Raw genomic sequence first — 21,485 nt, forward strand, 5'->3', positions numbered from 1 at the left:
TTTCCCCGTAGAGCCCCGTGTGCTGGTGCGCCTGGATATCTGGGAGAAAGGCAACATCAGCCTGCTACAGCTGTCAGAGAAGCTGCGTGGGGCCCTGCGCCATGCTCTCTGCGATGCTGTCATGGAGTTCCTCGTGCTGCCGGCCCCACTCTGCATGGAAGCTGCCTGCCCCCTGGGTGCCACGGACCTGGAGGAGCTGAGCTCTGCAGGTGAGAGCCCAGCTGGGACAGCCACCCCGAGCCCCCAGCCAGCCTCGCTCCTCCTGCCTGGCCTGCGGGAGCTTGACTGTGCTGTGGGACCTGGGACTGAGGCAGCTGGGAGGGAGGAAGCTGCTCTCCCCTCTGCAAGCTGCACTGTGTGATGTCTCAAGGAAGAAGCATTATAGAAATTAGGGTTGGAAGAGATATTTAAAGGTCTGTCTGCTCCCCAAGACTGAATCTACTTTGCTGGGTGTTGCTGAGGGCTCTCTCCCTTCTCTCCAGCCAGGCTCTGGCCAGCCACAGTGGGGTGCATGGGGACACCAGCAGTGTCGCAGCGGGAGGCTCTGGAGAGTCTGATTTCCTTTGTCTCCACAGGAGGCCTAAGGAGGACCATGTCAGAGACCAAGGGCTTGGCCCTGGCCACTGGTGGGGCTGGCAGGAGCTGTCCTCCACCCTTGCACTTCACCTCTGCCCCTTCGTCCAGCTCCGGGGAGCCAGTGACACCCACGAGCAAGCTGGGACGCCGCAGCTTCTGGGACATGCTGGTAATGTTGTTAAGGGACCAGTGAGGAGCAGGGCCTGTAAGTCCTCATGGTGTGTCAGGCCAGGAGAAATGGAGAGGAGGGATCTGGCTGGGGTTGGGAGGCCGGGCTGGTAGCAAGGACTTTGAGATCAGGGCGCTAGCTGGGCTGTGCATGTGCACAAGCCTTAACTCACCCCCTTGTCCCTAGAGCAAGGCAGAGTCCTCGGAGCTGGGCAGCCCCAAGACTACTGATGACATTGTGCTGGAGAGACCAGAAGAGGCTCGCACAAGGCGGCGGCACAAGACAGAGAACGTCAAGCAGCATCTGAGCCAGGATCGGGCCACAGCCACAGCTGAACTGGAACAGGCACAGAGGCAAGCACAGCCTGCAGCCTGGGCAGCCAGGGTGTTGTTCCCCTCCATCTGCTGTACAGCACTCCACAGCCTGACATCCTGCTGGCTCTTTCTGCATCTTAACCCTCCGGACCACATGCCCCTTCCTTGCAGTTTCTCCCTTACACAGCCAGTTAGGGGAGCTGCCTTCCACACACAAAGCCTCGATCCTTATTGCTGGAGTGCTGCTGGGAGCACTGCTGGTTCTCCCTGCCAGAGGTCTCTTCCCTGTACTGTGGGGCCCTGCGCAACACCTGACACCCCTGTGGCTACTGACCCAGAGGGACCAAGCTCAAGGGAGCCCCCCAAAAAGGAGGGTCTCCAGGCTCTGCTCTGAAGCTGGATGGGGAGAGACTATTGCACCTTTGTGCCTTCATTGCTGTTGACTTTGATCTGGTATAACTGTGCTTCCCTTTCCTCTTCCCAGGCGCCGAGCCTGCCAGTTGGAAGAAGGGGATGTGGGTACCATGCATCCACTCTTCAATCAAACCTGCCAGCAGTGGATGGCATTCATGAACCACCTGGGTATGTATCTCAGGTCCTAGCTCCTCCAGATGGGCTGGGAATGGGCCTTTCTTCCCGGAGCTCCAAGGACAAGTCCTTATATGGCACCAAGCCATCCGCCTTCATCCCTTGCTGATCTCTACCTAGTTACGCACCCTGTCTCTCCCCAGACCTCACCAGAGTCCCATTGGTCTCAGGGCCAGCAACAGCATTACAAAGCTGTGACAGGAGTCTGGGCATGTATCTCTGTGCACCTGAAGAAACCTGCTAAGGCCTGTGGTTGCATCTGCCATGCTCCAAGCCTAGGGCTTGCGGTAGTGAAGGAGCTCCCAGATGTAGCAGGGAGGGAAGATCTGAGCCTCTGCAACATGCTCTGGGGCTGTGAAGCTGCATGGGAGACCCCCACTCTTGCAGGGAGGGAGAGGAGGGGGGATGCCCTTTATATGGTGGGATTTGGGTCTGTGTGGCTGCCCTGTTGCTACTTTCTGGATACCTCTCACTTCAATGTTTGTACATCCTCTCACACCTCCTGCTGGCAAGGTGAAGCTGTCCTCCTCCTCCTCTGATGAGGAGTAAGTCAGGGAACAAGGAATAAGTAGGGGAATAAAGTGCCACGCTCAGGGCATGCAGGGAGTTTGGTCCAGGTCCCACTTCAGGCCAAAGCCTGAAACCAGGGGTTATTTCAGTCTTCGTCTTCTCCTCCTCCACATAAGGTCCTTGTTCTCCAGCTCTGCCTGCCTCAATCCCTGGCAAGGCAGGAACTTGGCCTGCTCTGGGCAGCAGGCCTGCAACGAGGCTCCCTTAGCCCACTCCCCTGCCCAGGCGGGCAGGGCTTGGCTCTGAGGCAGCTTGGCGCCTTGTCCTACAGTACTTCTTCCATGCAGGGTGCCCATCAGTGCAGCAGTGCTCATTGGAGATTGTGTCCCGTTTCCTCCTGTCCTCCATCCTGGTGGAAGTGGTGAGCCTGGTCACTGCCCTGGCGAGTGACACCACTGTCAAGGTGTTTGAGCGGATCTGGTGAGTTACGCAGTTCATAGGGAGCTGTTTGGCACCAGCAAATGCCGATAAGCTGTGCCAGCCTCTACTCCCATGGCTCTAGTTGTCAGCCACCTCTGGTGCTCTTCTTTGCAGCTACCATCGGGGCACCGCCTTCCTGCCCTATAAGCCTGGCCAGAGCGCCAGCCCTCGCCCTGCAGCCGTCAGACACTTCATCCTGCTGGGACGCAACTTCCAGCAGTGGCGTTGCAGCACGGAACAGGGTGAGTGCCCGGCCAGGGTCCACAGGACTGTGTGCTGGGGGCTCTTGGGATGGGAGATGTATGAGCAGGGTTCCTCTCCTTGCTGGGACAGACTGCTTGTTCCCGGAGGTGGGCAGTGGGTTGTCTGTTTTCAGCTCCTGAGACCTTATTCTCAAATTTGCTTATGACTGCTTATTTCAAGATGAGCTGAGCAGTACCGTGGCACAACATCCTGTTGTGCCACCTTAATGGCATGTGGGATGTAAGAGTGGGATGAACTGGTCTGAGGGTCCTAACTCTGGCTTCTTCCAGCTCACAAAGGGCTCCAGCGCTTCGAGGCTATGGAATTCAGCTCGGCAGAGAGAGGCTCTGACCCAAGCCTTGTCAGACGAGACCTGGCACCTCGGCAAAGGTTCCTCTTCATGGAGATCATTGACAAAAAGGTAGCAGTGAAGCCTGTGTGATCTTGTCTCCTGAAAGCCAAGCTGTTCCCAACTGGCCCAGGGCTAGAAAGAGGAGAGGAAGAGTGCCTTTGCAGGTCACCAACCTTCCCTAGGCGGGAGCCCTCCAAAGCAGCTGTGCAGGATGTCTCTGCTTGTGCTGCAAGCAGAGCTGGGGATTCCCTGCAGCACTGTGGGGAGCGTCAAAGGGGCAGCAGCCCTCGCTGTCTCTGACTTCAGCTGCCCCACTGTGGACTATAATTGCCCTTTCCCTCCCCACAACAAGGTCCACATCAGGCTGGGCGCTTGTGCTGCCAGTGCAAGTACCACCACCACTGCTGTGGCTCTTAACAGGGGGGCTGTGAATGAGCTGTTGCCACTCCCTGTCCCAGCCTTGCCATTTGAAACTGGCTGGAGCTGCAGCAAGTACCAACCAGAGCACCTGGGGCAGCCTGTGTCACCATGCAGGCCCTCTCTGAGCAGGTCCCTCAGCCTTCCTCCCCCTCGTCTCTCTCCAGCTGACGCTCTACACCTACAACTGGTCCCCAGACCTGGGGGCCAACCTGAACTGCTCGCTTACTCGCCTGCTGCAGTGGCAGAATGCCCGGTCCCACATCGTGCACTGCCTGCTCAGCCAGAAGCTGGGACTCTTCCACCACCACTGCTTCATGGACACACCATGGCATGAGGACAGCAAGCAGGTAGGGCACCCTGCCGGGCAGGGCAGTCCTTTTCCCTTCAGGAGGGGCCTTGGCAGCTTGAGGGTCTGATGAAGGTTGGAGACACTTCTGTGCTTTTGTGTGCCGGTTGGCAAGTCATCCCCAGGTGCTCACGTGTCCGACTGTGGCCGTGTCCAGCCAGGCTGTTGCTGTCTGCTCTTGGAGACAGCCAGAGGTGGGAAGGGAAGCAGGTTCTGCTGTTGGCAGCACTTATCTGTGACTAGATTATTTAGGGTGGAGGAGGCTAGGGAATGGGCTTCCCACTGCACATTAGGGCCATGCTGGGCCAACGCCTGCTCTCCTCAGGACTGGTGATGGAGAAGGCCAACAGATATGTCTGCAGATGACCAAAATTGGGTTTACTCTGTTCTTGTGGGTCTTTTCTCTAAGGCTGGCAGTAAGGAGGCTTTCATGGCTGTGTCTGCTTGCTTAGGAGCCAAATCCTTTCCTGAACTCCACTTTGGAGGTGGATGCGCTGATCCGGAGCTCCAGCCCCCCACCTAGCAAGGAACAAGGCCGGCTGAGCAGCTCTGCCCGAAGCCTACCGTCTCTGCATTTCCATCCTGATGTGGTGCCCTTTGACGAAGCTCTGCGGGATGTTACCACCATCAAGCGCATACCCCATGGGCCTGAGTTGGGACCTTTTGACCCCGTGTCTCGGCATGGGGCCCAGTTCCTGGAAATCAAGAGCATGGAGAGGAAAGGTAAAGCAAGGGGCTTGATGTCACAGGAGCCTGCCTAATCATCTCGCTCCTGGAAAAGGAGCTCAGAAAGAGCAGAACAAGAGTTCTGGCGGAGGGGACAGTTTTCAGCTGCTCCTGCCAGGGTGCTGTGAGGGGATGGGTTATGGCCTGAGTAGGATGGGAGCGAAGGGGAGTGGCAATACTTGAGGTTGTGGCTTGATACTCTCATGGCTGCTTTCTTTCCTCCAGAACTGGAGAAGCAGATGAAGATTGAGAATCTCTTTGTTACCTGGCAGCAGAGATCAGCGCAGTCCAACATGCCTATCAGTGTGAGTGCAGCCCAGGTGGGCGGGCAGCAGGCTGGGCCTTCTTGCAGCACACTGGGAGCACCAGCTTGCCTATAGCAAAGGGGAGCATTGGAGCTCAGAGCAGGGTGTATGTTGGGGATGGTGTTTGGCAGTGGAGCAGTGTTCTCTGCTTGAACTTCTGGGGTTGCTGGGCTCTAGCACCAGACTTGGGAATGGGGCCTCGCTGCCCAGCACTGGAAAGGCTGTAAAGCAGGGGGTTCCCTCTAGAGTTTGATCCCCGTTTAAGCAGCAGTGCGGTGTTGCGGACAGCTTGTTCCCAGGCTTGACAAGGGATGTGTGCTGTAACCGTGTTCCTCTTGTGCTGTGCAGCTGGCAGACCTGGAGACCCTGAAGCAGTCCTCACGCCTGGTTCACTACTGTGCTACCCCCTTGCTCTTTGACCCAGCCTTCCGGCAGCAGATCCAAACTGACCAGCAGGGCAAGGTAGAGGGGAAGGTGAGTGTCAGCAAGTGCCAGTGGAGTTGGGCTCTGTGCACTGGGGCAAAGGATGGCTTTGCAATCTTTTCCCAAGACAGGGCTGCTCTGAGCTCGCCCCTGCATTACAGGATGAATTTGCACCCTGTAAGATGGAGACTGAGAAAATCTTTGGGTCCTCAAAACCTTTCTCCTGCAGCCACACCATCCCTGGGGAAGACTGACTTCTGTTTTCTACCCAGGGAACTCAGGGCTGAGTCTAGCAAAGCCATCGGAGAGTGCTGTGTGGTACTGATCTGTTGAGGAAGCAACACTTCACTTAATGCATTCAGCAGCCAGACCTGGTAAACCTTGCCTGGACCCAGCAAATAGCTAGAACAATTGAAAGCAAACCAGCTGAATCCTGAGCAGGTTGCAACCTGACAGACTCTAACCAGCGCAGATCCCGCACCGGCTGTTCACTGTCTGTATGTGTGTCAGAAGTGAAGAACAGACTGTTGTAATTTATCTAAATGTCAAAAGGATTCTGACAGGGACTTTAAACAGAGGTTGCTACAGAAATTGAGCATTCACAAGAGAAAGGAAAAGTATCATCACAGAATGAAAACTTCACTTTGTTTTTGGAACAGAGCAAAATGAAAATTGTTATTCAATTTGAAGAGCCTGGCAGCAGGGGTTTCAAGGTTGTGTATTGGGTTCTGTATCTCCAGATCATTTATCGCAGTACATATGAGATGCCAAGCTTTGTAATGCTGTGTGGCTGTTCAGATTGGTCAGAACAGAAAAAGACTGCAAGGAACTCGAGAAGGACCTGAGTAGCCTGTGAAATGAGAGGTATTGTGGGAGCTGGGACCTGGTTCCCAGTAAAACAGAGCACAATGTGGAGAGACATTTGAACTCCTCCTGTATTGTACACTAACTGCAGAGCCTGCACAGAGCAGACAGCTCAGTGGATTTCTTCAATTCGTGAACAGTTGCATACAAAAGGCAAACTGTTTAGAGTACATCAGAAAGGGGTGTTAATATTATGGGTAATATTGCAATACATTTCTAAAATACTAGTGTATTAATGTCTTCACCTGGACAGTAAGTGTGAGACCAAGCATCTTGTGGCAAAGGCACTGAACTAGAGAGACTCAGAGAAGGTCAGAGAGTAGCCAGAGAGGCCCCAGGTAGAGACACTGCTCCTGGGGTAGGTGAATGAAAGGGCAGATAGAAATATGTAAAAGAGCCACAGGCTTGAAGTAGAGAGATCAAGAAAAGAAACCTCAGTCTCTCACAGCACAAAGACAAGGAGTATTCAAGACACCAAAAGGAGAACTGAAAATGGTTTAAAAGGAAACACTGTTCCTATTCAGTGCTACTGAACTATTAGTAAATCCTGAGAAGTCAGCAGGATTCATAAGGGAATTGGACTCTTACATGTAGAGTAGGAGCTTCAGTAGAAGCTGAAGCTCTGTTGAGCCTTGCATGAAACAGTTGTGAGCCACTAAAACTTTGTGGAAGCCGTTTTGTGGGGGGAGATGTGAATTATCCCCTTCTGCCAGGGCACCTTTTCCTGCAGTCTGTTAGGTCTGCTGTTAGGTCAGTCTATGGCTGGGTAAAACTTGGATCTTGTGTTTTGGCACATGCACTAGGACAGTGTTTGAGGAACTAGCTGTTAGTGCTCTCTGGCAGAGGGAGATCTGCCCTCCATTCAACCAGAGCAGCTGGTGGTGTCCCAGCGAGTGTCACCTGCAGGGGCCAGACACAGCAGGTCTCCTTAGGAAATTATTTTCTCTTCCAGAAGCGCCACCGCTCAAATGACTCTACAGCTTCAGGGAGGGACCGCAGCCACAGCTGTGACTCGGCAGAAGCGCTGCCCTGCAAGGTGAAGGAGGAGCCCTGGCTGCAGGAGATGTGCAATGCCTTCTTGCAGCAATACATCCAGTACCTGCAGAGCATGGGCTTCATTCTGGTCCAGGTGCGGCCACCCTCACCCACCACTCGCAGGTCAGTGACGTTCTGGGAACCCTGTTATTGGAGAAGGGCCAACACACTGAGCTATGCCCTGGTTTGACACAACAGGAGATGTTGGCTCCCTTGCTCAAGGCTCTCTCTGCTGTCATTTCCAGTAGCACAAGCCGGATCCGAGCTCTGGCAGCAATGGGTGTGGAGGGGAGAGGGTCCTTCTCCTACACGAAGCCAAAAGCAGAGGGGAGTCCAAAGGTGAGTGCATGTCTGTTAGAGGGGTGGAACTGGGATGGAAGTCAGGCTGTGGAGTGGGGCGGTTCTCGTGGTTGGCTTTTGAATCGGTTTCAGACAGAAAGGATGTGAGAGGGCAGAGAAAGTACCGAAGCCAGAAAAAGAGTCTGTCTAGACCAGCACCATCTTTGGGATGTTGCGTCAGATGAGACCTTCTTGCTCTCCTGCATGTCTTCCTGCAGCCCCTTCCTGGGACTGGGTGGAACCAGGGCAAATCTCAAAAGGATGGCAACAACTTGGAGGGGGCTCAGAAGAGGAACAGGGTGACCTGGGGCCAGGACAGCTGCCTTTGGGTGTGATTCTGGAGGTTTACCTGTCAGAGAAACCTCAGCACCTATGGTGAAGGGCAATTCTGGGGCAGAAAGATCTTTAGTTAAAGTGAGATGAATGCTGAAGTTGAAGAGATCAGAGAAGATAAACCCGGAATGGCTCTACTGCGAGAGCAGGCTGAGCAGGCTGAGGCTTTTCATTTCTAAAGAAATTGCAACTAGGGAGGCACAGGACAGAGCTCTACCAAATCGCAGCTAACCTGGAAAGGGATTGAATCCTTGCTGTCTTATTCGATACAACACCTAGACACCATCAAATGAAAGTATTGGGAGCCAGTTTCAAAGCAAAAGGGAGTGTTTCTTTGTGCAGCAGGTAACAGTGGTCTTTATCAAAAGGTTTTGTGAACACAAGAGCTTACAAGAGAGAATAGGTAAGTACCTGGAAGAGGAATCCATCTGAGTCGCTGGATAGGCAGAAACCATCTGTGGCTCATGAAATCATCCAGGGATGATGGGAGCACATAGCATTTGCTCACCTACCTTTGGCTGATGTTGGTACAGGATTGTGGGCAAGACAACACCTTGCAGTTAAAATGAGAAGAGAGCAATCCACTGGAACAACTTGACAGGGGTCAAGTGAATTTGCTGGCAGCTAAGCTCTGAGTCCAAACTGGATGCCTCTGATAGCTGCTGTGTCAGGCAGATGTGATGGTCTGGAGAGTGCTCAGCAGGGAGAGGTGGGAGCGAGGTTTTGTGGGCAGCAGCACCCCTCAGCTCACAGTGTCCTTGAACTCTAGAGACAGCCTGTCCTGAGTAAGCAGGAGGCAAAGGGAGCAGTGTGCCTGGTGTGCTCTCTTGAAGGCTGTTTATTAGGTTTGTTAGAATTCTTTTCACAGTCAGCTCTGGCATGTCTGCTCTCCTCCCTCCAGTGAGGGTGCTCGGTTGATGACGCTCCTCGAATTCCACGTCTGCCACAGAGCCTTGTGGCAGCCTCACACTCTGGTGTGCGGGCTGCTCCCCTGTACCAGAGAGCCTCTCCAGCTTTGTCCTTCTCTTCCCAGAGCACAAGCCCTGCTGTTGCCACCTATCATCTACAGAGAGCTCTTCCAGGTGGCATTGTGCTGATGGAGTTGGCCTTCCAGGTAAGAAAGAACAGGAAACAAAGTACAGTCTCTGGGGGTTCGGGGACAGTCTTCAGAGGTGACAGTGTGAGTAATGAGGAGGAGTGCAGCAGGGACATGTGATTCATTCTTTCTTGTCCTGCCTCTTCCATGGTCCTGCAGGACTGTGGATCATCTAGGGATGGTTCTGCAGGGCTCAGAATAGTAAGAGTTGCTTGGAGGGGGGCTAATAAAAGATGCAAGGGCTCAGCACCAGGTAGGGTGCTCTGTGCTTAGCCATGTGTTGGCTGCGCCAGCTTGGTTCAGACAGGAGAGGAGACAAAACATGGAGCAAGAGTGTCTGGGACCCAGCCCAGAGAGTGAAGCATGGGGACTGTTGTCTTTCCCTGGAGATGCTCAAGGCCTATGCTTCACCCATGTGCTCTCTCCTCCAGGGCTATTACTTCTGTGTGAAGCAGTATGCACTGGAGTGCTCACGGATCCCCATGGGCCAGACTGTGAACTCCCAGGTAATGGCTTTGCAGGCGCAGCCGGTGCTCCTCAGGGTTAGGGGCTGCTTCAGGAGAGGCAGCGATCTCTGGGACAGAGTGGGCATTTCAGGTGCAGCAAGTTCTGGAGAGCTCTGCTCCCTCCTCCTGGAAAAGCAGAACTGCACAGAGCCTTTTGCAGCCACGTGACCTCCACAGCCTGCTGCTTGAGTAGATCTGGAGTACAGTGAAAGGGGGTGGGAGGTTTGGCAAGAGGATGACTCTTGTCCTAGCTTGGGGAGCAAGATAGAGGAGGCTGGGGAGGAATAGGAGCAATTCTGGCAAAGATGACTGCTCCAGGGAAAGTCAGTGCATGGAAAGCCAGAAGCTCTCTGCTTCCCTTGGAACAAAAGGGAAGCGGAATGGGAACAGGGATCTGTGAACATGGATGGCTGCCCTTTGCCAGAGGAGATCACTTTCTGCACCATGAGCCCTGGTTCTTGATACCTCTGTGCTTTGCTCCACAGCACCATGGGGTTGCCTGCTCCCTTCTCTTTTGGTGTGTCAGGGTGTCTCCTGCCTGTCCCCAGGGCACTGGCGTGGCTGTCTAGAGGCTGGCCAGCCCCAGCCTGTCTGAGGCAGGAGGCGTGCATAATCATACTGTCCTTTCCAAGGTGGCTCTGTAGCAAGGCTGCATCTTATCTATATCAAGAGTGGCTCTCCTAAGCTTAGAGCCTGCCAGGGCCTTGCCTGAGGGTTTGCTGAGCCTTTCCTGGGAAGCCTGCATGTGCACAGGGCAGGGTTACCAGGCTGCAGCTGGCATTGCAGGGAACATCCAGGCTCTGTCTGCCTGACTTGAAAAAAGACTTTGCCTGGTTTTGCAGTGGGAGGGGTTGGTCCTGGGAGCAGCAGGCGAAAGGCGTGGGGCTTGCTGCAGGGGCCTGGACAGCCTTCCCACACGCTGGGACTAGCCCAGAATTCCCCCAGATGGGACAGTTGGGCTCCTCTGCCCCTTCTCTCCCCTTGTCCCACCCAGGGCCTGTGCAGGACAGGCTGGATGCAGGAACAGGGCTGGGCAGTGCCTTGTCCCTCTTCCCACTGGCTGTGCATCTCTCTCCATCAGGGCACTCTTACAGCCAGAGCTCGCAGCAAGAGCTGCATGGGACCCAGCTCCGTCTCTGAGTCTGCGGTACGTCCTCTCCTCCCACTGCCATGCTGGGCACGGCAGGACCTGTCAGTGCAGGGCTGAAGCTCCCACTGGCTGTGCTTCCACCCTTCCTGCCCCAGTGCCCGGCTGCGGAAGCTGCCTCTTGCCTCCTGTGCCAGTGCCTTCTGTAGCAGTACAGAGCTATAGGCTCCTCTCTGGGCTCATCCTGGCTGTGCGGGTTGCCCTCTGGCTCATGGCAGTAGCAATGCGGGTGGCGCAGAGAGTGAGGGCAGCCTGTTCTCATGCCAATGCCTCCTGCCTGCTGGTTTTCCCTGCTTGCCCCTTTTTAAACCAAGGGTGTGGGTCAACTGCACAAAAGTGTCAGAGAGCCCAAAGACATTAAAACCGTGGCTCCTGGCATGAGGGCAAGGCTGAGGCCTTCACCAATGCTGTCCCCTGGCACAGTAGCTGCAGTTGTGGTGGGGGTAGGGCCAGGGGTGTGTGTGTGCTGGTGCTGCCCCAGTGAAGGACTGGCACACTGGGCAGAGGTGATGGCCATGTGCCGGAGGGGCCCTCCCTTTGGGCACAGCTGTGACACACCAGCCACCACTGGATCTGGCTCCCAGCAGCCAGCCTGGGTCCCTGTTAGTGAGCACAGGGCATTAGCAGCTCTGCTGTTGCCCATCTCTGGGTCCAACCACTCCCCACATGCCCCTGTGCTGCCCCCTGCTCTCAGGGGACGTTCAGAGAGTCAATCTTTGCCTGTAGATCCATAATTTGCTGGGGCTCCAGCCCCAGCATGTCCTGTACCCACTCAGGGACTAGGCAGTGCAGAGCAGCGCTCAGCTGAAAGGAGGCTGTGTCCTCCTTCACAGCCACATGGCGTTCAGCTCAAGAGGGGGATAAACCTCATGCCAAAAGGGAGGCAGTGCTGATCAGTCTGTGCTGCTACTGGAGACCAGGAGTGGGGTCAAGTGTGGAAGGAGCCACCAAGCTGGATCCCTTGGGGCCAGGCCTGCGGGTCTGCTATTTGCACTGTGCACACAGCTTCTTGGCTGCATCCTGCTCTGGTGTTGAGGCAGGCGTGATTGCACTGGCTCTGCCATGCCTTGCTGTCAGCAGGGCTTTGCAGGAGGGTGTGAGGTGCCTGGTAACATTCCTGCCTTGACTCCCTGTCCCTCCGCAGCTCTCTATGCTCTTCACGGAGGAGTGTGACAAGGTGCGGGACCTCATGCACGTGCATTCATTCAGCTACGACTTCCACTTGCGTATAGTCCACCAGTATCTGCTGGGTTCCCACATGACCCTCCGCCAGGGCTACCATCTCACCAGCTTCCTGGAGGATTTCATTGCACACCACCCTGACATCCCCAAATTTGGCCGCAACCACGTTTTCCAAGGTGTGTAGCTCAACATGTGATCAGCCTGGGGTTGATTGCCAGCCCATAACTTGGCAAAAGTTTTCCAAGTGCTTTACAAATAAACCTGACCTTTGGAGTATCCCGGGAGATGACAGGGAGAGGGTGACATGAGGGGCCCAGCTCCAGGGGAAATCCATGCTGCCCTGTTGTGGAAAGGAGGTGGGTTGCTCTAGAGCTCTGTCCCCCAGAGTAGTTTGTAGGACACTGCTCTGCCCAGGTAAGAGGCACTGAGTGTCTCCTGTGATAACAATGTGTCCTCTTCCACTAGGCATGCTGGCCCTGCCCACCAACATGATCACTGCGCACCAGCTGTACAACTACATCGCTGACCATGCCAACACCTACCACATGAAACCCCTACGCATGGCCCGGCCAGCCACAAGCAGTGACAACAAGAAGGGGACACCAGGCACAGAGCAGAACGAATATGCACTGGTCTCTATTTGGAACAGGTGAGTGTGTCTGCTGCAAGTTCCTGGAGCTGCCGGAGATTGCTGCGCACCCCCCAGTCCTGGGGACACTACCCCCAGGTGCCAGCAAAGCTGACTGTTCTGCATGGTGCCAGGCAGCAGTTCTGCCCAGTTTCTCTGAGATGGCCAACAGGGGTGCTGTGCATTTCCCCAGCACTTCTGAGGAGTCCTGCTGTGTCAAATTCCCCATGCCCAATAGTTCCGTTATGACCAAGAGCTCTGGGGGAACAAAGTGAGGTCCCCTTCATACTGATGTGCTTTTGCTCCCAGCTCGGGCTCCTACAAGGACTCTGAAGGTCTGCGTCATCACGATGACTTCGATGTGTCCCTCCTGGTGTGTCACAGTGCAGCACCGTTTGAGGAGCAGAGCGAGGCAGAGAGACGCATGCTCCGGTGAGCACTGGGGGCCCAGAGACATGACACCAAAGCTTTCTGGCTAGGGAGGAGGGCTCTGGGAGGGACTGGCTCTGTCTGGGACATCACAGGCAGGTTTGGTGCTGTCTGGGGAGGATCCTCACAGGGAACTGGGCAGTGTGGTATCTGTCCTTGTCTGGGCAGAGAAGCACCCTTACTGGCAGGGACAGAGAGGCCCGTGATTTATTTGCAGACCAGCTGAGAAGGGAGCAGCCCTTCCCCAGGTCACAAGTGTCTCCTTGCTCTCAGCTTGCGTTTCTACGTCATCATGACTAGCCAGCGTGAGCTCTTTCCCCGGCTCACGGCTGATATGCGACGCTTCAAGAAGCTGCCACGCTTGCAGCGGGAAGTGCTGGAGCCTGTGGTGGGCCGGGCAGCATGGGAGGCAGCGGAGCCGGAGACGAGCCTGGGGCGGCAGCAGCCAGCAGAGCAGGAGCTGTGGCAGGACGTGGAGGACAGCAGCGAGTTCTATGCTGGGGGCACGCAAGTCAAACTGGGGCCTGGGCTCTTCTACACCTCGCCGCTCTTCCCCTTGCTGGCCTCCGAGGTGGCCTCAGCCCAGAAGCAGCTCAGCAGCATGGTGCAGCTGGCCAAATGCCACTGCCGCAGGGACAACCTCTGGAAGCGCCTCTTCCTCCTGGAGCCTCTGGCTTCTGACAAGCTGAAGCTGGGCAAGCTCTCACTGGTGGAGCTGGAGGAGCTGCTTGACGCCGTGCATGGGAAATCCATTGCTGATGTTGACCCCCAGCTGGTGAGCAGCAGGGATGGAGTCATGGTGCACAGCAGCCGCTGTTCTGCTGTGGGGAGGGAGTGGGGCACTGGGTGGAGGGCCTGCAGGGCACATCTCTTCTTGCTGGGTGGGAAGATAGAGGCAGGAACATAGCTCCTAGCTGGCAGGGGAAGGGGAAGGCTGCATGGACCCATCTATGGAGAGTGGATAGCTCTGGGTCAGCATTCCTCAGTGGGCTGCGATGGATGCATCTGATTTGGGGTCTGAAGGCTGCTGTAGCATTATGGCTGCTGGTGCCATGGCTAGAAGGAGGCTGAAATCAGCCCTTCTCCATGCCCGCAGGGATGCTTCCTCACCATGACAGTCTCCTGGTACCAGAGCCTCATCAAAGTGCTGTTGAGCCGCTTTCCCCAGAGCTGTCGGCACTTCCACAATGCTGAAACTGGCACCCAGTATCTGGTAAGTCCCAGCCCGTCACCCACCTGCAGCCTCTCTCCCCTGTCCAGGGCCCCTGCCTGCTGTGCCTTCTCACAGTGCGAGCCTGGCGTGTGCTGTCAGGACAATGTGGGCACTGTCATGATGTTGCTCTCCACTCTGCAGCATGAGGTGTGTGCTCCTGTGGTACAGCAATGTTTGTTTGTCTGCCCTCAGGCAGGCAGGACGCTTTTCACACCCACAGCCTCATGCCACGTATAGCCCTGTGGTTTGGCAGTGTCACCTGTGAGCCAGGCAGACCTCCACCTTCACGGCTCTATCATGCCACTCGTCCTGCACGTCAGCACGTCCTTGAGTGGGTGTTGTTCGTACTCCTGTCCTGGGGTTTGTGCTGTCTCCTTTGCAATGTGTGCTGTGGCTCTCTTGACAGGTTGTGCTCAACCAGAAGTTCACGGATTGCTTCGTTCTTGTGTTTCTTGATTCCCATTCAGGAAAGACGGTAAGAACTTGGGAACGTAAGAGCAGCTATATTGGCTCAAGCCGGGAGTCTGTCTAGATTGATCCAGCAGTTGCCAAGGGCAGGTGCCCATGGGGAGAGTAAGAGCAAGTCAAGAAGCTTGTTAACACCTTTCCCAATTACTGTCCCAACATCTGACAAACTGTGGCCCGGGCCTGTCCTGAGCTATAGGTGGCCTTTGCATTTATTTAACAGCTCTCCGCAGCTTTATTTCCTTTGGTTAATTTGTGGCATCAGTGATTTCCCCTGACTTGCTGCTCCATGATACAATTACAATCTAGGTGAACAGCTACCTTCCTTGGCTTGTTTTTGAACCTCCTGCTTTTTTCATGTGATGCCCCTTTGTTCTTGTATTGGAAAATGGTGAGCAGTTGATCCCCTTTTCCTTCACAGGGTTGCTTTTGGATCATGCTCTCAGCTGTCTCTCTGTCCAGGCTAAAGAGTCCTTCTGTATTCAGTCCAAAGCCAGAGCACACTGGGTCTGGCTGGGAGGGGTCACCAGTGCTGCAGGCTGCTCCTACCTGGGCAGAAAGGAAGGGGACCTGCACTGTGAGGGTCCCAGCAAACCTGCACGGGCCTTGGCCTTCATTGGACTTGAGGGCAAAAATACTCTGCTTTCAGCTGTGCTCCCAGGCAGGGTGCAGGATGGGTCACAGGGAATGCAGGTCCATGTGAGAGCGGGGCATCTACAAGACACTTCAGTCTACAGTGAGGCTTTTGCAGAGACTGCAGCATATCTGATCCCTTTGTAAAATACATAAATAATAAATTATAATAAATCACAATCCATCTTAAAAGCAGGTAGAGGAGACAGAAGAGGTGGTGCCTGCTGGAAGGCTGCTCAGTGCCTCCTGCCACCTGAAGGTGAAGAGCCCTTCCCATTTTGTGCTGGAGCTTTTGTCGTGGCCAGTTCTATCCTCTTCATGCCAGTGGTAGCTCAGAGCTGAAACCGCTCTTCACTGTGCGGGTACCCGCTTCCTCCCCGGTCCCCTAGGTTCACCTCCACATCTGAAGGTGGAATTTTTGCTAACTCCATGTTGCTGTGTTAAGCAAGCCAAGCTCTTAAGCCTGCCTTCCCTTCTCCAGTGGCTTCATTGTCATTCAGAGCCCTTCAGAGCTCTTCAGGGCTCAGGTCAGCCTTTGTAAATACAGGTGTCCAGGACTGCACCCAGTATTCCTGAGGAATCTCAGCAGAGCCTTCTGCGATTGCACTAAGGCTTTTCTGTCCCTGCCCGCTCCTTTTGGTACAGCCTAGGGTGGTATTTGCCTTTTCATGGTCATGTCTCACTGGTCATAGTGTCATCTTGTGGTCATTGATATGATACACCCAGACTCTCCATCACCTCTCCCAATGAATCCCATCTTCTAACAGAAATCCTTCATGTTCCTCACCTTGTATTTCACGCTTAACATTCATCCCATTCCTGTGGCCTCTCAAAAGTCTCTAGGGCTTTTTTTGCATTATCCCAATTCTCTTTTGTATTAGTGCCTCAAATTTTATCAGCATGCTCTTCATCTTTGTGCCAGACTCATTAAAGTAATAGGCAACGTGAGTCCCAAAACCTCTCCTGGAGGAATTCCATTTGCAACCTCTCTCCAGCCTGCTACTTCCCCTTTCAGCACTACCATCTTCACCTTACAATTTTTGTGTTAATTCCTATCTTTTCAGCTTACCTAAATTTCCCATGTGGCACTACATCAAATCCTTCCTGAAGCTCAGATAAGATATACCATGATTCCTTTGTCTAGAAATATTACCTTATCGAAGAGAACTCTAGCATTAGCACATCATTTTGGTAACACTGAGCTGCATTTTCCTCGTGGTTCTTTCTCTCCAAGCCTGCTCTAAAGCCTTGCACGCTGCCGAGTTATGCTCACAAATCACTTTCTCTTCCCTCTTAAATGATGGTGGTGCATTTGCTGTTTTGCAGTTACACAGCTGTTCTCATGGCTTTATGAGTTTGTTAGGGGACCCTGGCTACTAGATGTGCTGCGTTTCAGCTCTGGAGAACATCCAGTCCCCGTGTCTTGCCTCCATGATGTTGATCTCAGTGCACTGAGTTGCTCACGTTTTTCTTCTGCTTCAGCTCCTGCAACCTTCTCTTCTGAACCCTGTTCTCTGCCCCCCTCTGCCCTTGCCCTGCCTTGTCAGTACAGTCACTAATGAGGATGGAGCAGCCAGCATTTATTTTTAGGATTGCAGTTATTACGTTTAATCTCCTCCCCTTCCCCATTTGTTGCACTCCTACTCTTTGCCTTAGAAGAAGAAATTTCCCTCTAATTTCCCTGGAAGCCCCTATTACTGTGGAAGCAGTAGGATCCCTTCCTCTCCTGAGGCTGCTGCTGGGGTTGGTATAACTGCAGATGCATGGGGGCTGGGACAGAGGGAGTGGGCAAGTCCTTGCACCTAATTTCCACCAGGAAAATTGGGAGGAGGCTCAAACATGCTTTGTCACAGGAGGAGGCACTAGCTTAGTGTTGTTGGCATTTTGGGTCTTCTCCCAGTATCTGCCTGACACGGCCAAGCAAGTGCCCACGCAGCTGGGCTAGGGACTGCACAGTGCTTGTCCTGACCCGATCTTCCTTCTCAGCAGAGCCTCACCGTGGTTTTCCGGGAGCCGTTCCCAGTGCAGCCCCAGAACAGCGAGAGCCCTCTGCCACAGCTTGTGTCCACATACCACCACCTGGAGTCTGTTATCAACACTGCCTGCTTCAACCTCTGGACAGGCCTGCTCTAGCACTGGCACCTACATCCTGGAGCGATACACGTACCAGACCTCTCGGCACGGCTGTGCCGTGGGTGATGATGGGGAAGAACAGGCCTCGGGGAGGGACCTGTGCTCCGGCACTGCAGGCAGCGCTGCTAGCGGCACGCATGGCTACTGAACTGAGGAGCCTGGGGATGTGGGAGGGCAGCCTGCCTCCTGCTCTTGGGCTTCAGCCCCAGCTGTGCCTCCATCATTCGCTGGCTGGCTGGTGTGGCCCTCAGTGCGCTGTTTTCGGTGGGTTTGATACTGCATGACCTTGAAGCAAACCGCAAGGGCAGGAGCTTGGCTGCTGTGGCTTGTCTGGAGCAGAGCGGCTCTCAGGGACACGGCTTTGGCATCTGCAGGTGAGTTCTGCCTGCCGGGAAGGCATGGAGGAGCTCACACAGCATGTCTTCTGCACAGGGCAGCACTGCACAGTGCTCTGGCTTTAGGTGGAAAGATGACTGGACTTCAGGGCTCTGGGCAGTGAGGCGGCCTACTTCTGGCCCTTTGCTTTCATGAGGAGAGCACCAAATGGGACAGGAAGGGTGAACTGGACCAGGGGAAGGTTTTATGGAGATGTACATTAAAGCCATTGATATATCTGTGAAATAAACTGAACCAGATCCCCACTCACGTGCCATAAGCTAGGATGTGGAAAGCCTTCCGTAGGGGATGCAGAGACAACTCTGGCTGCGGGGCTGGCTGGGTTTGCACTGGCGTCTCATACTTGCTCTGGAGCAGGAGCAGCAGGGCAGTCAGCCCCACATGTCTGTGGGCAGGCAGCCCCCAGCCTGTTACCTTGGTTCAGGCAGCCTGCGAGGGGACTGCTTGCTTCACTGTCCCCACCTGCTGCAGGGTCAGTGCTGGGCACTGGCAGCAGCCTCGAGAACTGCAGGACTTGGAAGCCCAGAGCCCTCATCCCACAACTCCATGCACCAGCTGGAGCTGGACTGGGAAAACCCACGCCCTTCCCAAGGAGTGAATGTTCCCCTCAGCAGGGGGGACTGGAAACCTCTCCCTCGACACCCCTGCAGTCTGGAGGTGAAGGTGCTCCTGTGTACCTCAAGTCACCTACAGTGGTGCCCAAGCCATCCCCAAATATGACATGCTGCAGATGGTGCTTGAGTAGATGAGGGTCCAACTGCTTGGGCTGGCCCAGCAGGGCCTGGGGAAGGGCAATGGGACATCGATGCTCCTAACTTTGCCCCAAGTCATAGAGAAGACAGACATGCTCCTCTGTTAAGCCATTGTTTTGACTTTTATTCCAGTGTTCTGTTTTACTTTGCTGCCTTGCTGGTCCCACCATGCTGCAGGCCTCGGCTCTCCCAGTACGAGCGCAGCCAGCCCAGACCTTCCAGAGTGTCTCCTGCAGTGACAGACAAGGTCTCCTGCTGGCACCCCCAGGCAAGCTGGAGCAGCTGCTGCTTTGGGCAGGGCTCTCATCCCCAGGTAGGGACGCCGATGCCCGCTGCCTGCCACACCCCAGGACATGCCTGCCTTTGCACAGTCCCCAGCCAACTGGTCCATGCTGGGACCTGCCAGTGGGGCTTGGACCACCCCCAGGCCCACTCACCTTTCGGAGCATACTCGCACCCCACATAGCCAGTGTAGCCAAGGGACTCCAGGAGCTCGAAGATGTAGGGGAAGTTCAACTCCCCAGGGCTGTCAGGCTCGTGCCGCCCTGGCACCTGTGCAATCTGGATATGACCTAGGGAGGAAATGGGAGATGCTCTGCTCAAGGCAGCTCTGCCCAAGGCAGCCCTGCCTGCAGCCTTCTCTAGGCATGGGACAAGGTGACCCAAGAGCAGACCCTTGCCCCCAGCCAGCCACAGCAGAGAGTGGGGCAGTAGGGCCCCATCTCAAAGCCACTCCTGCCCCGTGGCCACAGAGGAGCTGGTTTGGGTGCAGGTCGTTACCGATAAGTGGGAAGTATGTCTCCAGGTTGCGTGACAAATTCCCATCCATGATCTGGCAGTGAAAGAGGTCCTGTGGGAGAGAGAGGAGACGGGTGGTGCAGCTGTTCAGCAGTGAGCGGTCGAGGACGGCTGTGCTACAGTCCCTGTCCCTCCCCACGTCCCCAGGAGGGGATAACAAGCCCACAGCCCCTGGGACTCCCCTGTGGGCCTGTGCAAGGTTCCCTGGTGGAGGGTGGACCCTGGAGATCTTCAATGCTGACTCACCAGCTGCAGCTTCAGGTTGGGCCGTCCCACCTTCTCCAGGATGGCAGCAGCTAAGGGTGCAAGAAATGAGAGACCGTCACCCCCAGGCTGGAAGCTTCATGGTGATGCCCCAAGACTCCCGTTCATCAGCTGTGCTCCCTCAGCATCTCCCTGCAGGTGAGGCAACCTCCTGCCTTTCAGATTTTGGGGATCCCTCTCCTCCCTTGAAGGAGACTTTGGGGAGTGATGTCTGCCTTACCTTGGTGCGGGGTGTTCAGAAAGTAGCGAGGGTCAGTGATGCGGTTGTTGATAGGCTCCACCAGTCCAATCATGTCTTCCTGTAACACAGTAATGTCACCCTACGGAGCACCCCGTCACCTCTGCAGCAGGAAGCGCTTCCTCCCCGTGCCAGGCCGCTGGGGGATTCTCCATCCTTGGTACCCCTAAGAGCTGCACCCACGGAGCAGGAGCCATTCTCCACTTACCTGGGCCAGGAGGTCAGCAGCGTATCTGAGATTCTCAATGAAGGTGGTTTCCATCTCGCCTGCCACTGCTGCCCGGTCTGCACCCATGGGAACCCGCCCAGCCATCAGGTGGATCCTGCAGACACAGAGAGATCAGCCACAGGCAGCAGCTCCAGTCTCCAAGCAACTGGTCGGATCTAATACACCTTCCTCTGCCAATGGAAAATGGGGCCAGGTTGGGGGAGCAGACACAGATGGGGGTTAAGCGGAGCCATCTCCTCTGTAGGAGGCATAACAGGCACCAGCGAGCTGCAGGGACACAAACCTGCACCATCCCACCTCAGTACGCAGAGGGACATCCTTGAACCTTTTGCCTGACAAATCACAGACCTTGATTCTTCCCTCTTTTGCCAACTGCCTCCAGCTCTTCCACCCCAAGGCTGGAGCTTTCTTGGGGTCTCGCTCCTGGGGCTGCTCCAAGGCCAGCAGGATGGGCAGCAGGCATGCTGCCTCTGCCAGGGGCAGGTCGGATGCCTTGTCTCACCACTTGCTGGATTAGAGCAGGGAGGGGACGGTGGCCAGTGCTGGGCTACGCCAGGCTGCGTGCAGAGCTCAGTGGCGGGGCAAGAGGAAGGCTCTTCAGCGGCCGTTTGGGGAAGGTGTACAGTGGAAACAAAAACCTTTTAAATCTACCCGTTACCAGAGTGCAGATGGGTGTGGGCAACCCCCAGCCTGCCTGGCCCATGCCCACCGCAGGGCTTTGGACTGCGTTTCTAAGGGAAAGAATGATGCAGAGTAAATGGAATAAAAGGGCCACGCTGGTTTTCTGAAGGGGGTTGTGCCAGGCTAATTGCATCTCTTACAGTGTCTCTGCTGTGCTGTGATCAGCGTGGCCTTCAATAAAGCAACTGTTCTGGTGTCCCAGGGGAAATGACTGGTGTAATTGGGGAGGGAAAAGGGAGGATTATCACGGGGACTGTTGTGCGGAGGTGCAGACAAGAGCCACCACAGGGAACGGCAGGGTTGGATGAGAGTGCCTGCCAGCTTTGGGGCTGCTCCCAGCAAGCACCTCAAGGCCGTGGGCCCGCATGCAGGGGTCTGCAACGAACTGGCTCCCACCGGATGGAGCCGAGCAGGGAGACGCTGCCCGGGAGAGGCTCCGTGACCCAGCGGGATGGAGGGACAGCGGTGCAAAGGACGAACCCCGCTCGGTAGAAGAGCTGGAGCAGGAGGGCTGCGGAGGGGTGCTTTGGTGCCGCCGGGGCCGGGAACCTGCTGCCGCGGGGTCGGGGAGAGCCAGGGGGCCGGAGGAGCGGGGCCCTGCCTCGGACCTACCTGGGGCAGCCCACCGCCTTGGCGTACTGCACTGCCGCGGCCAGGCCCTGGCGGGAGGCC

The 21,485-nt window shown here is 55.5% G+C and overlaps 2 protein-coding genes across 2 annotated transcripts in view; one reads left to right on the forward strand and one right to left on the reverse strand.

The window, feature by feature from the left end:
* Positions 1-18,085, forward strand: part of SZT2 (seizure threshold 2 homolog (mouse)) — a 65,412-nt gene extending 47,327 nt beyond the window's left edge. Inside the window, exons 50-71 of the mRNA XM_019474172.1 lie at positions 12-209; positions 576-745; positions 932-1,098; positions 1,544-1,641; positions 2,505-2,637; positions 2,752-2,879; positions 3,171-3,301; positions 3,817-3,999; positions 4,451-4,721; positions 4,950-5,029; positions 5,378-5,503; positions 7,269-7,474; positions 7,597-7,690; positions 9,057-9,137; positions 9,551-9,625; positions 11,917-12,130; positions 12,420-12,603; positions 12,892-13,014; positions 13,285-13,786; positions 14,108-14,224; positions 14,631-14,699; positions 17,312-18,085. Coding sequence (XP_019329717.1) covers positions 12-209; positions 576-745; positions 932-1,098; positions 1,544-1,641; positions 2,505-2,637; positions 2,752-2,879; positions 3,171-3,301; positions 3,817-3,999; positions 4,451-4,721; positions 4,950-5,029; positions 5,378-5,503; positions 7,269-7,474; positions 7,597-7,690; positions 9,057-9,137; positions 9,551-9,625; positions 11,917-12,130; positions 12,420-12,603; positions 12,892-13,014; positions 13,285-13,786; positions 14,108-14,224; positions 14,631-14,699; positions 17,312-17,455 — 3,494 coding nt within the window. The 3' untranslated portion in view covers positions 17,456-18,085. The remainder of the gene's footprint in view (positions 1-11; positions 210-575; positions 746-931; positions 1,099-1,543; positions 1,642-2,504; positions 2,638-2,751; positions 2,880-3,170; positions 3,302-3,816; positions 4,000-4,450; positions 4,722-4,949; positions 5,030-5,377; positions 5,504-7,268; positions 7,475-7,596; positions 7,691-9,056; positions 9,138-9,550; positions 9,626-11,916; positions 12,131-12,419; positions 12,604-12,891; positions 13,015-13,284; positions 13,787-14,107; positions 14,225-14,630; positions 14,700-17,311) is intronic.
* Positions 18,086-18,710: 625 nt separating this feature from the next.
* HYI (hydroxypyruvate isomerase (putative)) lies at positions 18,711-21,478 on the reverse strand. The gene is made up of 7 exons (XM_009287442.2): positions 21,426-21,478; positions 20,112-20,226; positions 19,886-19,964; positions 19,648-19,697; positions 19,384-19,453; positions 19,041-19,175; positions 18,711-18,833 (listed from the first exon to the last, which is right to left on the reverse strand). Exons 2-7 carry the CDS (start codon positions 20,214-20,216, stop codon positions 18,745-18,747), a joined length of 528 nt encoding a protein of 175 aa, XP_009285717.2. The 5' UTR covers positions 20,217-20,226; positions 21,426-21,478; the 3' UTR covers positions 18,711-18,744.
* Between the last annotated feature and the right edge of the window lie 7 nt (positions 21,479-21,485).

Source organism: Aptenodytes forsteri, unplaced genomic scaffold, assembly GCF_000699145.1.
Source record: "Aptenodytes forsteri isolate BGI_AS27 unplaced genomic scaffold, ASM69914v1 Scaffold119, whole genome shotgun sequence".
NCBI classification, from domain to species: Eukaryota; Metazoa; Chordata; class Aves; order Sphenisciformes; family Spheniscidae; genus Aptenodytes; species Aptenodytes forsteri.

Excerpts from the sequence above, each read along its gene's own strand:
- HYI (XM_009287442.2), bottom strand. The coding sequence starts at position 20,216 with ATGGCTGGGCGGGTTCCCATGGGTGCAGACCGGGCAGCAGTGGCAGGC. Across the intron at positions 19,454-19,647 it reads CCAACCTGAAGCTGCAGCTG|GACCTCTTTCACTGCCAGAT; the intron begins GTGAGTCAGCAT and ends TCTCTCCCACAG. Across the intron at positions 18,834-19,040 it reads GTGCGAGTATGCTCCGAAAG|GAGACACTCTGGAAGGTCTG; the intron begins GTGAGTGGGCCT and ends CTGTCACTGCAG.